At 34.7% G+C, this 13921-nt stretch overlaps 1 protein-coding gene across 1 annotated transcript in view; it reads left to right on the plus strand.

Moving 5' to 3' along the window:
- HMCN1 (hemicentin 1) overlaps window positions 1-13921 on the plus strand; it is a 231992-nt gene that overhangs the window by 54870 nt on the left and 163201 nt on the right. Inside the window, exons 6-10 of the mRNA XM_070939286.1 lie at window positions 1303-1409; window positions 8200-8320; window positions 9582-9845; window positions 10316-10460; window positions 13313-13434. Coding sequence (XP_070795387.1) covers window positions 1303-1409; window positions 8200-8320; window positions 9582-9845; window positions 10316-10460; window positions 13313-13434 — 759 coding nt within the window. The remainder of the gene's footprint in view (window positions 1-1302; window positions 1410-8199; window positions 8321-9581; window positions 9846-10315; window positions 10461-13312; window positions 13435-13921) is intronic.

Here is a 13921-nt window from a genome sequence, read left to right on the forward strand (position 1 = left end):
TTGAGTTTTCTTTTCATTGCCCATATAGAGTATACATTTCCTGCATTTGACAATCTGCTGGCAAATAATAACATCAGCAAATTGCATTACCTATAAATATATGGATAACTGAGGAATGACTGCTGGTAGTCTAAATGATGAAAAAAAGAGGTTAGCCTTCAGAAAAACACATATATATCCGAGATCTTACATAGTGGAAAAGATATTCCAAAAAGTATTGCACTTCAAGTCATTTAGGACCTTACATGTTATCAAATATATCTCAAAATAGGAAACAGTTAGCTAATGAAGAAACTGAGAACAGTAATGATTCAGCAATCAAACATAATCAGTAACAGAGTAGCCAGCATTCTGCACCAGTTGAAGTCTTTGTGAAATCTCCAAGGATAGCCCAATGAAGAATCTTTTTAGATATGAAATTAGATATGAAATTACTGAGAAATGGATCACTATGGTCAGTGGTGGGATTCAAGTAATTTAACAACCGGTTCTCTGTCCTAATGATTTCTTCCAACAACCAGTTTGCCAAACTGCTCAGAAAGTTAACAACCGGTTCTCCCAAAGTGGTGCGAACTGGCTGAATCCCTCCATTAACTGTAGTAAATCTGGGACAGTTAAGTGAGTGCTACAGAAGGCAAACCAACCAGAGCTGAAAGTAGACTAATTGTCCAGTGAGAAATTGAACCTGAACTATCCTCAATTTACAAATTTCCCTTTTCAAAGGATCACAATCTATCTAATGTAGATGGTTTTCCTGCGATCCCCAACCCCCGGCCTGTTACGAACCAGACCACATAACTGGAGGTGAATGATGGTTGAGTGAGCAAAACTGAAAAAAATCTCCTCCCAGTCTGTGGAAAAATTATCTTCCATGAAACTGGTCCTTGGTTCCAAAAAAGTTGGGGACTGCTGTTTTCCTTATTGCTTATCCTGGGATTAGCCCATTAATTATACCACTAATTTATCATGATTAAATTTAAATCTGTTTCTGCTTGCAGACTTTAATCCAATCCAGCACTGACTCACTTGATTAAAATACAGACTTAGCCATAGACAAATCTCTACAAACCCACTGTTTTCTGCGAATACCCTTATTATAGCAATTTAACTTAATGCCAATTAAATTCACTCCATATATGAATGAATGCATGATTCAAATGGAATATATATGTTTGTAACATAACACTGTTTGTGGTAAAGTTGCAGAAAGACAAAATTATTTCCTGCTGCATAGAACATAGTCCATATGTGAGAATTACTGAAATAACTAATAAAAATACTCATTTTGTGCCTGCGCTGTAGGTAAACTTGTAAAGAAAGGATCTGGTTTGAATGAATTACTAAATATTGAAAATTCTGCTAAAGTAGTGAACATAAAAGATCCAGTACCAGGAACATGGACTATTCAGGTAACCTTAATGAAATAATGCTGCAGTTTATTTTCCACTATCTGGAGTTTTATAGAAAATGTATGTCAAAAAGTTTTGTTTTATAAAATAAAAAATATATAAAATAAAAAAAAAATTTCCCGTTACTCAAGGTAAAGGATTTGTTTGTAGTATTTTCAGGCTTAATGCTAAACATACTGTAGATGGTTTTACAGAATTGATATTTGAATCCATCCATTGTTCTGTTGCAAATGGTGGCTATCTTGATATGTGTCTTTAGTAAACTCCAGTTTTATATTGATTTTCATGGCCCGAAAGGGTTAAAAGCAAGATATTATGACTCTGAAAAGTGGTGGGTACTTCACAGTTTACTTGCTTTCAGTACGCCAAGGGCATAAACCAGTGGTGAAATCCAAATTTTTTTACTGCCGGTTCTGTGAGTGTGGCTTGGTAGGCATGGGATGGCTTGGTGGGCGTGGCTTGGTGGGCATGGCAGGGGAAGGATACTGCAAAATCTCCATTCCCACCCACTCCAGGGGAAGGATATTGCAAAATCCCCATTTCCTCCCCACTCCTGGGGGAAGGATATTGCAAAATCTCCATTCCCACCCACTCCAGGGGAAGGATACTGCAAACTCCCCATTCCCTCCCCACTCCTAGGGGAAAGATATTGCAAAATCTCCATTCCCACCCCACTCTGGGGCCAGCCAGAGGTGGTATTTGCCAGTTCTCCAAACTACTCAAAATTTCCGCTACTGGTTCTCCAGAACCTGTCAGAACCTGCTGGATTTCACTCCTGGCATAAACAATAAATAATCAAATTAATGTTTGCATTTGGCAAGAAGATTAAGATATTCATCTTAAGCAAACAAAGGAATTTTGATTCCATGCTTTTCATATTTCTTCTTGATTCCATGCCTTTTTGGTTTCTTTGGACAAAGTAAAACATACATGTGGTCTGTCACCAACCAATGAAGTGAAATAAATGTCCAAAATATGTGCATTGAACATACCACTAATGTATGTTTTACAAATGAGATATTCTCAGCTTTGCGCTGCTGTCAGTGCACAGTCTCCTCCAGAAGATAATTGTAGTTGGTGTTGATAATCCAAAAGTGTAGTGCAGGCATGACAAACTTATTCCACACTTCATTGCTGTCTTTTCTTGTTAAAATACTTGGCTTCCCAAGCCAATGTTTGTACACTGTAATTATATATTATATTATATACAAATGGCAATGTTGCTGAGCTATGCCTCTCCATCTCTACATACGTTGCTCTCAAAATGGAAAACACCCCTTAAAAAACATAGTCAATTCCACAGGACAATAAAATGTGTATCTGGAGAATATTGAGTGAATTTAAGAAATTTATAAATTGGATTTACCCAAAGTAATACAAATACAACTTAAAGAGCAGCTACATTGGTGGTACTCATTTTATCCACTCATTGGAGGTAAATGTGTTAGTGGACTATTGCTGTTCAGTTGCTAAATTGTGTTATACTGTTTGCAACTACATGGACCACAGCATGCCAGGGGCCCCTATCCTCCACTGTCTTTGGAATTTGCTCAAATTCATGTTCATTACATCAATGGCACTAACCATCTCACCCTCTGCCGTCTTCTACTCCTTTTGCATTCAGTTTTTCCCAACATCAAGGTCTTTTCCAATGAGTCCTTTCTTCTCATTTGGTGACCAAAGTATTTGAGTTCCTGCTTTAGTATTTAGACTAAAGAACAGTCAAGGTTGATTTCCTTTAGGATGGACTTCCAAGGGATTCTCAAGAGTCTTCTCCAACACCGCAATTGTTAGTGGATTATACAATATGTCTTACCCACCATTACCTGCACTTTCCCTTTAACTGTGACCGCAGTATATCCCAGCAGTGGTCAAATGTAGATTTAGTGAAATCTAAACTGGGCCCTCTTTTGAAATGAAGGTTCTTGATTTGTTAACTACAGTCTCAACTCGATGTGGAGATGGATCAGGAGCCTGACATTTTCAGACTGACATGTTTATTCAAAGGAATCAACTCACAAAAGCTTCTGTCTTTTAATAAAATGTGTGAATCTGAAATGGTGCTACTATACTCTTTCTGATTTTTGGTTTCCATAGGCTAATAGGGCTCCTCCCCTACAACGAGCACAGTACGTAGATATGTTTTTATTACATTTTGATGTTCTGTGAGTTAGCAGTGAAATCGGTGAAGAGTTCTGATGTATGGATCCAGTTATTTGCTGTGATGCAAATGAAAAAAAAGGACTTTGCTCTTATTAAAGAAGAAAAAAGAGGCAGGAAGCAGCTGGGAGTAGCAGTGTACAAAAACCCGGGATTTAAGAGGGAGAGATTCTTCATTAAACTACCACAATTGGGACTAGTAATTCTGTTGTTAAGTGACATGGTCATTAAGCAAAACATCATGTGACTGCTAGGGACATATGACTTCACCTCTGCCATGGTAGTTAAGCAAGACATATGACTGCAATCTGCAATTTTGCTGCGGGCTTTTCTACTGTGAAGCTTGCAAATGATGATCGTATCTGCTGTAAAGGTTGCAAATGATGCTGATTGCAGAATGCCTGAATCTCTAACATGTTTCCACTGGGATGCTACAATGGTCATAAGTGCAAGGACTGGTTGTAAAGCAATGCTGCTGTATCTTTGAATGGTGGCTAAGCAGGGCTGTCTTTAAGCGAGGTCTATATTTAAAAACAGATTTTAAAAAATGATTCATCCAGGAATAATGGTAGCGGTATGTGGGAATGGCCTTGGGATACAGGAGGAATTGCTGCAGATGAGGCAATGGTCAAATAAGAGGCAGCTGAGCCTGCAGATAGATTGGAGGAATGGCAACCGTCTCAGAAGTGACCCTCTCTAGTTTCTTGGACTGTAAAGGTGATGGGGGAAAAGATGTACTTTCAGACTTGCAAGATTCTGTTAATGTAAACTTACACTAAAGCTAGAGCTAATATTCCCAGCTGGGCTTCTTATTTGGAGTATCTTGAAGAGTTGACAATTAAGTTGAAAATTAGGTTCTCCTATCCACACAAGATAACACAATTCAGTTTGTTGCAACCATTCTTAGACTATAATTTTCTCTCCATGGGCATAGCCACAATTACCTTTTAGGATATTCCTGTCCTGTGCTAATGCTGGTTTGATTCTGTCAGTATCTAGACATTTTGTCAACGCCTTGCAAAGTATAAAGTCCAAACAGAAGATTACCACACCCTTCCCTTGGACAACTCCACTCCCTCCCATCTTTTGGTCTCAAGAAAGTAACTGCCAATCACTTTCCTTCTTGGATGGTAAGATGCCTTCTAAATAGAAATATATATAACAGAATAACAGGCTTGGAGGGGACCTTGGAGTTCTTCTAGTCCAACCCTTACTCAAACAGGGAACCCTACACCATTTCAGACAAATGGTTCTCCAATCTCTTCTTAAAAACTTCCAGTATTAGAGGACCCACAATTTCTACAGGCATGCCATTCTACTGGTTAATTGTTCTAACTGCCAGGAAATTTCTCTTGATTAGTTTCCATCCATTGCTTCTTGTCCTGCCTTCAGGTGCTTTGGAAAATAGGTTGACCCCCTCTTCTCTGTGACAGTCAGTCAAATATTGGAACACTGCTATCACTCCTCGTCCTTCTTTTCATTCATAGAGAAAATTAAATGATTTATATAAACAAAGTGAAAGAATCAAAGTACATTTACATGCAACACAACAAGTAGCTTTAAAAATGTTTTTTTTTTTGCTGCCCTGTTTTATTTTTATGTCTTTTGTAGTTATCTTTATCCTGACCGTTACAGAAACATAGTGGTTATAACTCTTGCCATGTTTGCTGACTTAAAACATGGCAGGAAAGAATATTTGTAGTCAGGGTTGAAGTTTGGGGTCCTTGATGCTCTCTGAGCTTGGTTGTTTACTCATCTAGCACTGATGATGCTACCTAGTTTGGTAATGAAATGTCTGCAAGAAAACAACCAAATCACCCACCTTCCTTCCTTCCTTCCTTCCTTCCTTCCTTCCTTCCTTCCTTTTTCTTTCTTTTTTTCTTTCCTTTTTCTTTCTTTCTGAGCTTCCAATTTTTCCTTTTTCTCAATTAAAAAAGAAACCACTGACACAGTTTTTCATTGTTTTTCTAGCTAATGGAAGCATTACCACAGCTTCCAAAAGCCCATAATTAGTTTGTTGGAGGAGTATTTTAGGAGAAGTAAAGGTTCTGCTTGTTTCAAACCAGCAACCTTCTATTTGTAAAGAAAGTTGGTATTCTATGTTTACAGGCTGTTGTGTTACAGAGAAAGGAATGCATTTATGAAAGGATTAACCTTCATCCCTGTGAATCAGATTACCAAATTAATTTGGTTTTCCTGTTACAAGGTTGACAACTAAAATTTTGGGTAGTAAATCAGATTTGCCAAGATAATTGAACTGTGTCTGTGGACTGATTCACAAATATTACAAAGCCATACGGTCGTTTGTTTAGTTTTGGCTTAACCTGTTACATGTATCTGCCCATTATGGCTTTGCACGATCTGTTTGCCAGGATTACTAGCCCAAAGATTCTGGCTGGCCTTAGTGAACAATTTACAATTTGCAGTTGCCAGAATGATGTCCCTTCTCAAAACTGGCAGCTGGCTTAGAATTTGAGAATGACAATTTCAACAGTTCCCTTGGCCACAAAGAAACAAGCATTCCATTTCTTTATCCTGTAGTGTTAGTAGTTTAGTAGTGTTTTCACTACTAAATACAACTTTATTTTCCTTTTGGTTTGTTGGTAATTAAATGGCATGCCCTGATTTAAAAAAAAGAAAGTTGCTTAAGTACTTTAATCCTGTTATAAATTGCCCGTGCATATATTGTGTCAACCTGTAAAAGAGATCAGTTGTTGGCATATTTGCCCAGCTGACACTTAGCAGCTAATTATCACTTGATAGCAGGAGTTATTTTGGCAGTCAAAAAAGAAAGAAATCATTTTTGCTAATCCATTGATCTTGACAGGGACTTGCCTTTGCCAAAAAACCCTTGGTGTGATGATTTTACAGAGGCAAAAGGTTAAGTAACAGAAATAAATAGCAGCCTTTCCAATGAAGACAGACAGATTTGTCTGACTGGATTGTCTAAACATTAATTTTATGGAAAACATCTTTCTTTTAATATTTTTGCTATATACCACTTTTGTTAGACAAAATAGATTTGGTAGCTGTGAATCCATGTATACTTTCAAATTTGATAGGATTTATTTTTTTTCCTGTGAAGAATATATAGGGGTTTGTAGATTCTCCATTCATTTTAGTAATTTTAACTGCATGTTAACTATTTGCTTGCAGTTTCTTTGTTTTTAGCAGTTATTCTTTTCCTTCATTTGAGGCCGCTTCCAATCTGTGTTAGTAGCTGGGTCATCATGTGGATTGAGACTTGGATTGCATTCAAATAATAGAGCACCAAAAATAAAATGAATGAAAAAATGCATGAAGAATGACTACATCCACAATAGAAAAATAAGTATCTAAACATGATCCAATCCAATCCAATCCAATCCAATCCAATCCACATACACAGTAGTGGCCAAAATTGTAGAAACCTTTTGGGAAAAGTGTATTTTTGAGGTTTGATGGCTAATAACACCACTTTTTTTTGGAGTAGTACCATAAAATTATATATCAATGGAAAGAAAATTTAATCAAATATGTAATGCTTTTCAAACTTTGTTTGACAGATAAAAGTGGCTTTTTTCATGGAATTCCAGATTTTAGGCCAAATTCCTGCAGTCTGGGCTGAACAGTCCTTGCACTCAACTTCACATTGCATTGCACCATTTCATCTTGTATACACCCAGATGATTTTCTTCTGTCACGTAGCACAGTCTCTTAATTCTTCTATTGTCACTTGCTATTGTGCACCTTTTCCTGCCTTTACCAGTGTGGTTTTGTAGTGACTGAGTCTCCTTATACTTTTTCAAAAACTTAAAAATGCTACCTTTGGTTAAGTTTCCACCAATTTTTCTTCTAATTTCTTTATAACTGTAGCCTTGTTCACTTAATAATACTATTTTACATTGCTTTCTGAGTGACCAATCAACTCTTTGCACCACTACTTTAATTTTATTATGTTTTACAAGCTCACTAAATGAAAGAACACAAAAAAACCCAACCAACTTGATAGTGATCACATAACACACTGACAAATGTCCTCCTCTCAGCTTCAATACATGACATCAATAACTGAATCCTACTGTGATCTAATTGGCTCATTGCAAAAACAAGATGACACCTGTTTGGCTCTCTAAACACTCATGCTCATTGGCTATAATCAGATGAAGGAAAGCTAACTGATATCAACCTAAGCAAGTTGTGCTTCCTTTTTCTGGTTATTTGGTTATAATTTTTCATAGAATATAGATAATTGAACAAACTTGTTGCATTACATTCTTGATTAAATTATCTTTCTATTGATATATAATTTTATGGTACTACTAAAAAAAAGTGGTGTTATTAGCCATCAAACCTCAAAAATATACTTTTCCCAAAAGGTTTCCACAATTTTGGCCATTACTGTAGGAGCTTCCTACCAAAGCTCCCTTAACAGCTAAGTTTGCAGTTGTCCTAAGATTTAAATATGGTATGTGTTGACAGTGAACAGCTTGTAAATAAGTGAATATGGGATGCTCAAGAAAAAGAAAGTACATTGTTTCAATGGAATTTCCTTACATGCTAGAACTATAAACTAAACTTATAATAACATTTTGTGGAACATAAACCTTCATACTATGACATTGGAATAGCTTCATCAATATTTTTGTAGACATCAAGTAGTGGACGACACTCTATTCGTATCACTGGACTTAGCAATATTGACTTCAGAGCTGGATTTTCCAGAAAGCCTACACTAGACTTCAAAATGACTTCTACCAGACCAGTACAAGGTTAGTTGCTATTTTTAGCTTGCATTTGAGTGGTATTTATCTTACAGAACTGTTGCTTATTTAAGTTATTACTGAAAGGCCTACTTTCCTTATTCAGTAGAGCATACAAATAGATATGCTGATAAATGTTTTGTTTTATTTTCTGCAATGGAATAGGTTCAATTTTGAGAACAATCTTGACTTGATCTTGTAAATGGCTATAGATTATTTTTCTGCTTTAAAATGTCTATAACTATTACCTATTTCCTTTGGTTGTAACTAATGGTGAATAGTTCTAATAATGCTTATTAGAACTCAGTCGAGCTGAATATTGTGGCTTTAGAATTCAAATGTTGACTTCAGTATGTCTTTTCTAAGACCTTGAAGTTACACTGAGTTGTGTACTTCTGATAATGGAATGATATTTCCCAGCATGGTTTAATGTTATAAAAATTAGCCAAACAAATGGAAAATTAGATTTTTTTAAAATAATAAATGAATGCAAAATAAAGGATAGCCAGAAATGATGATGATGATAGATAGATAGATAGATAGATAGATAGATAGACAGACAGACAGACAGACAGACAGACAGACAGACTTTTCCTAGAGAAATCAGCTTAAATAGTACTACTGAGCTTTCTGAAAGTTCCCTCAACTATAGGAATGAAGGTTAAGGTATTTCATGAAATATAAAAGTAAAGTCACATTTGAGTTAAGGTCAACTTTTGTTGACTGCATGGACATGTTTCCTCCCAAATCAAGAGGGCTATGTTTTGCCATATGGCTGTCTTTTTATTTATCTTTTATTTCCTTTACTAAATGGTCAACTTCCAGTGCTGAAAGTCAATGTTTTGGTGTTGGGGGAATAAGGACTTTAAAAGGATGGGCTTGTAATGCAAAGTGGACAGTATTGTTACATGCAGCTTGATGGGCTTGTACTTACCTATTGAAATTTTAGAAAGGTGGTTAAGAATATTCTTTCTTTTGTTTAACTTCATTTAAGTCTATTCTGTTTTTTGTGTCGTTCCTGTCTCAAAAAAACCCAGAATATATTGTGGTTGATTTTTAGCAGATCTGCCACTAACATTCAGCAATATAGTCGGAATGGGTTTTGTGAGGCAAAATAGAAATGTAGGACAGAGATTCCAGATTTCCCACTCTTTTTTAGAGCAACTAAAATATACCAAGTTCTTTCAGGGACAAAACAGAAGATTATGTTGCCTAAGAAAAATGAAAAAGAAATGATTGCTGTAATTTTTAATTTGCATTTGGTCCACAGGGATACCTACCTTCATTCTGCTCAATACTACAGGAATCCATCTTCCAGCTAGAGTAGATTGTTTAGAACTGCTAAGTATTGCTGGAGACCCCCTCAAGACTGTTCCTGTAAAACCCTTTCCTGAAAGGAATCCTTATGGAATCTGGAATATCTCTGAATTTATTCCACCAAATGAAGCCTTCTTCCTTAAAATAACTGGCTACGACAAAGAAGATTACCTCTTTCAGAGAGTTTCAAGTGTTTCATTTTCTAATATTATTCCTGGTAACTATTCTGATTTGGGGTTCTTTAGTTGCATTTGCATTTATCTTAATCTTTAGCTTTATAGGAAGATGATAGATAGATAGATAGATAGATAGATAGATAGATAGATAGATAGATAGATGATGGATGATAGATTGATAGATGGTAGATAGATGATAGATAGATAGATGATAGATATAGATGATAAATGGATAATGATAAATAGATTGATAGATGGTAGATGATAATGATAGATAGATAGATAGATAGATAGATAGATAGATAGATAGATAATATACAGATGGACAGACATAGATGGATGATAGATGATAGAAATATAGATATAGACTATGTATGTATATGTATATGTATATGTATATGTATATGTATATGTATATGTATATGTATATGTATATGTATATGCATATGTACATGTACATTTATAAGGCAAGCCTTTATAAAAATAACCACTTTGACATTTTTTTCACTAGATGCCCCAAAAGTCAGCATGCCCAAGAAAACCCCAGGATATTATTTGCAGCCAAGTCATATTTCTTGTCACATAGCCAGTCTCATACCTTTTACTGTTCACTTTAGAAGAAATGGAATTAAACTGGGAATGGATCAGTTTTCCAAGTAAGTAATTTTTCCTAAATTGAAGAGATAATAGAAGACCCAGTTGCCTTCATTATGCAAGGGTAAAATTAGGGTGAAACTTTGGTGCTCTTATTGTGAAGAATAGCTGGAGTAGGAATAATGTGAACTGAAGGGCATCCAGGAAGAAAATATGTTTTTAAGGCAATAGAGAACTTTAAGGCATTAGAAAATGAGAATTACTCATTCTCAGAGTAATATAGTACAGATATATTTAATAAATATTTTTGACATATTATTAGCCTAATTAATACAGTAAGATTGATGTAACTAGCAAAATATGTAAACATGATTTAAATCCATAAATTCTTATATATTGCTGTAAAGCCAATTTAGCAAAAGGAGGAACTTTTTCAGTGTTCTATGTACTTCTGAGAATTTTGTAGAATATTGTAGTATACCTCTTTGCTGAAAATAATCAGAGTAGGAATGTTGAAATTAATGTTATTATTTTCATAATAGTTTTTGGAAAAACTCAAGTTTTTCAGGAGGATTATTGAAAGGTACTTTTGAAAAAGAATAAGGTTGGATTGACTTTGTTTGCAGCCTAAGGCTGGCCGAAATCAGTTTATCAGGTAGAGTAGCAAAGGTCCTACTATCCATCAAAGCAAAACAAAGATATGAAGTAATGGTCTGTGTGCTTTAGTTCAGGTTAAATAAAATCCTAGAGGCAACTCTTTCTTTTCCACATAGTAAAAATGAATTGACAAATTATTCAATTTGCTGTCCACTCACAATATCTGAATTCTGCTCTCTGTGATAGCCATCAGACTCTGCTAATAATGGGATGACCTGAAATGACCATTAACCATTACTTCCTCTCTCTCTCCTTAGAATGCAACAGCATGGAAATTAGGTTTTGCACTGGAATGCACACAGATTGTGTGGATAGCTTATAACAGTTCTCAGAACCTTGTTCTCTATCCTCTGTATACAGGGTGCTCCTAAAATAAGTATGGAAAAGATTTCTTAGGTATTTTGAAAACAGTGATCTAATTATATTATGTTCCAATCTGGTCTAAGTCAATCATATTTAATGGGATTAAGTCATAACTAATTTGACACACTGATTTCAGTTTGGATTCAGTTCACATTTTTGGTAGGCATTATATATTCCAAAACAATAGCAATAATTATTCTTTAAGATCCTTTGTCTAAGTGAAGAATCTTTTAACTGCCTTTCATAATACTAAAACATAAAAAAGGAAGCAGAAACAGTTTGAGGGATTTCCTGTGTACTTCCAAAATAAGCAATAGTGTGATTAATTTCCATTATGGCTATTTGTTTAATTAATCAATTAACAATATGGCTGTTGTAATCCAACTATATAAATTGCTGCCAATTTATTACACAATCTTTTTATGAAACTGCATTAAGTCATTCTAGAGACATACTTCCTTGGGTATGTAATTATGCTTTTAAACTCCAGTGATTCAATTGCTTGGGTTTTTTTTTCTTTTAATTATTTTTATGTCTTGTTACATGTTGATTACATTAAATAATAAGATTGCCTGACAATCTAACGAAATGAGATATACCTGGTTGTTCTGTTGCTGTCCCAAAAGTCTGTACTTTTGTATGAATTAAAAATATTAATTTAGTTAATTGAATACATGTTAAATAAAAAAAAATAAATTTTCTTAATAAATCAATAAATAATTTTAAAAACAATTCAAGTTCTATATTATGCCAGTTTTTCCTGATTAAATGAAGGCAGAGATAATATATTAATAGTCTTATCATAATAGTTCCTTCACAAAACTATTTTTATTATTTTCACTGATTCAGGCCCAATCAAAGAACAATATATAATAGGGGTGTCAAACTGGCCTCCCTTGGGCTAGATGTGTCACATGCAGACCACACCCACACCAGCTCCGCGAATGGGAAAATTGTCACAAAACATCATGTGACAGCAACGTGACATGGAGAGTTTGACACCCGTCTTATATAAGACAGTCTTTTCCAATCTTGTACCTTCCAGATACACTGGAATTCAGTTCCCAACTGCCATGACAGTTTGGATTATGGGAATTGAAGTTAAACATATCTGGCAAATATCAAATTGGAGAAAAAATTGGTGTGAGATCTGGAAAATACTTAATTAGATTTATTTCTTCAGTCTACAAATCAGGAAATGACCAATTGCTTGATTTATTTATTTGTTTATTTATTAGTCATATTTCTATGCCGCCCACTCTCCGAGGACTCTTAAAAAAATTATTATTTTTTTTTTAAAATAGCAACACTTCTGATATATTGATACATTCAACATTTATGAGGAATGCATTTTGAAGCAGTTTTTTTTTTTTTAGCATTCATCAAACTAAATTTTTGGGAAACATTTTCATACGGGAAAGGTGGTACAATTAATTAAAATAATAATTAGAGCATGTACTGTATGCTTTTAAAAACACGAAGCTACATTGTATTCATAATGTTCTGTGTTTTTAGTGACATAACCCTGCTGCGTTGAAATTTGTTTTTAATCTTTAATTGGAAACTTTTTTATTTGCACAATTCAGGACTGTGAATGGTCACTCCACTAGAACTTGTTTAAGTGTGAAAGAAGATAGGGCTAAGGAATACATGAAATTACTGGGTAGTCCAAGCTACATAGAAATAGTAGAAACTCCTTTTGCCTAAATTTGGTTGCACAACAAGTATTTTGCATTCGATCTTCTTCTTCTGTTCCATTTCCAGTTTTCTGTTTTTGGTATGAATTATGGAGATGGTAGGGAAGCAATGCAGATTTTGCACATGGAATTCTATAGCCAAAGTTATAGAAATTTTCTGTATTTCTGAATTTTTTCTTGCTATTATTGTGTTGCAGAGAATCTGCTATTGTAAGTTGGGAGATTGCCAAAGTATCTCTTTTGGATGAGGGCTATTATGAATGTATCGCTAGCAGTACTGCGGGTACAGGACAAGCAGAGACATTTTTGGATGTGTCAGGTTAGCGCAATTTATTATTGCTTCTCACACATATTTATTGTGGTGCAATCATAAAACAAGTCAGATTATAATGCATTTTTTACTTGAATTTCTGAGGCCTACTATAAATATGCCTTTGATGTTTTGTCATATAAATTAAGATGTTTATGTGGGAAAGTGGCATAACCAGTGATTATTCTATATTTTTAATTGGTTTAATTAAACTATATTTTGTAAGCATCTAGAGTTGGCTAGAGTGGATGGTTAAAACAAATTTAATGGCAACAATAATGGTACTACTACTACTATTTATAATGATGATGACAGATTAAGAAACCATTTCTTAGTTCAGAGTAAGGAGGATAAGAGATATAGATCAAATTAGTTTATTTTGACATTTGCAAAGAACAAATTTTTAAAGCATCTGGATTTTGCACAATTTTTCTATGTCTCATTTGGATCATTTCTCATAATATAACCATAAATAAATTGTCCTCAGAGGTAGGTA

This window comes from Pituophis catenifer, unplaced genomic scaffold (assembly GCF_029215685.1).
Source record: "Pituophis catenifer annectens isolate HBS135680 unplaced genomic scaffold, rPitCat1.0.hap2 SCAF_3, whole genome shotgun sequence".
In the NCBI taxonomy this organism is placed as follows: domain Eukaryota; kingdom Metazoa; phylum Chordata; class Lepidosauria; order Squamata; family Colubridae; genus Pituophis; species Pituophis catenifer.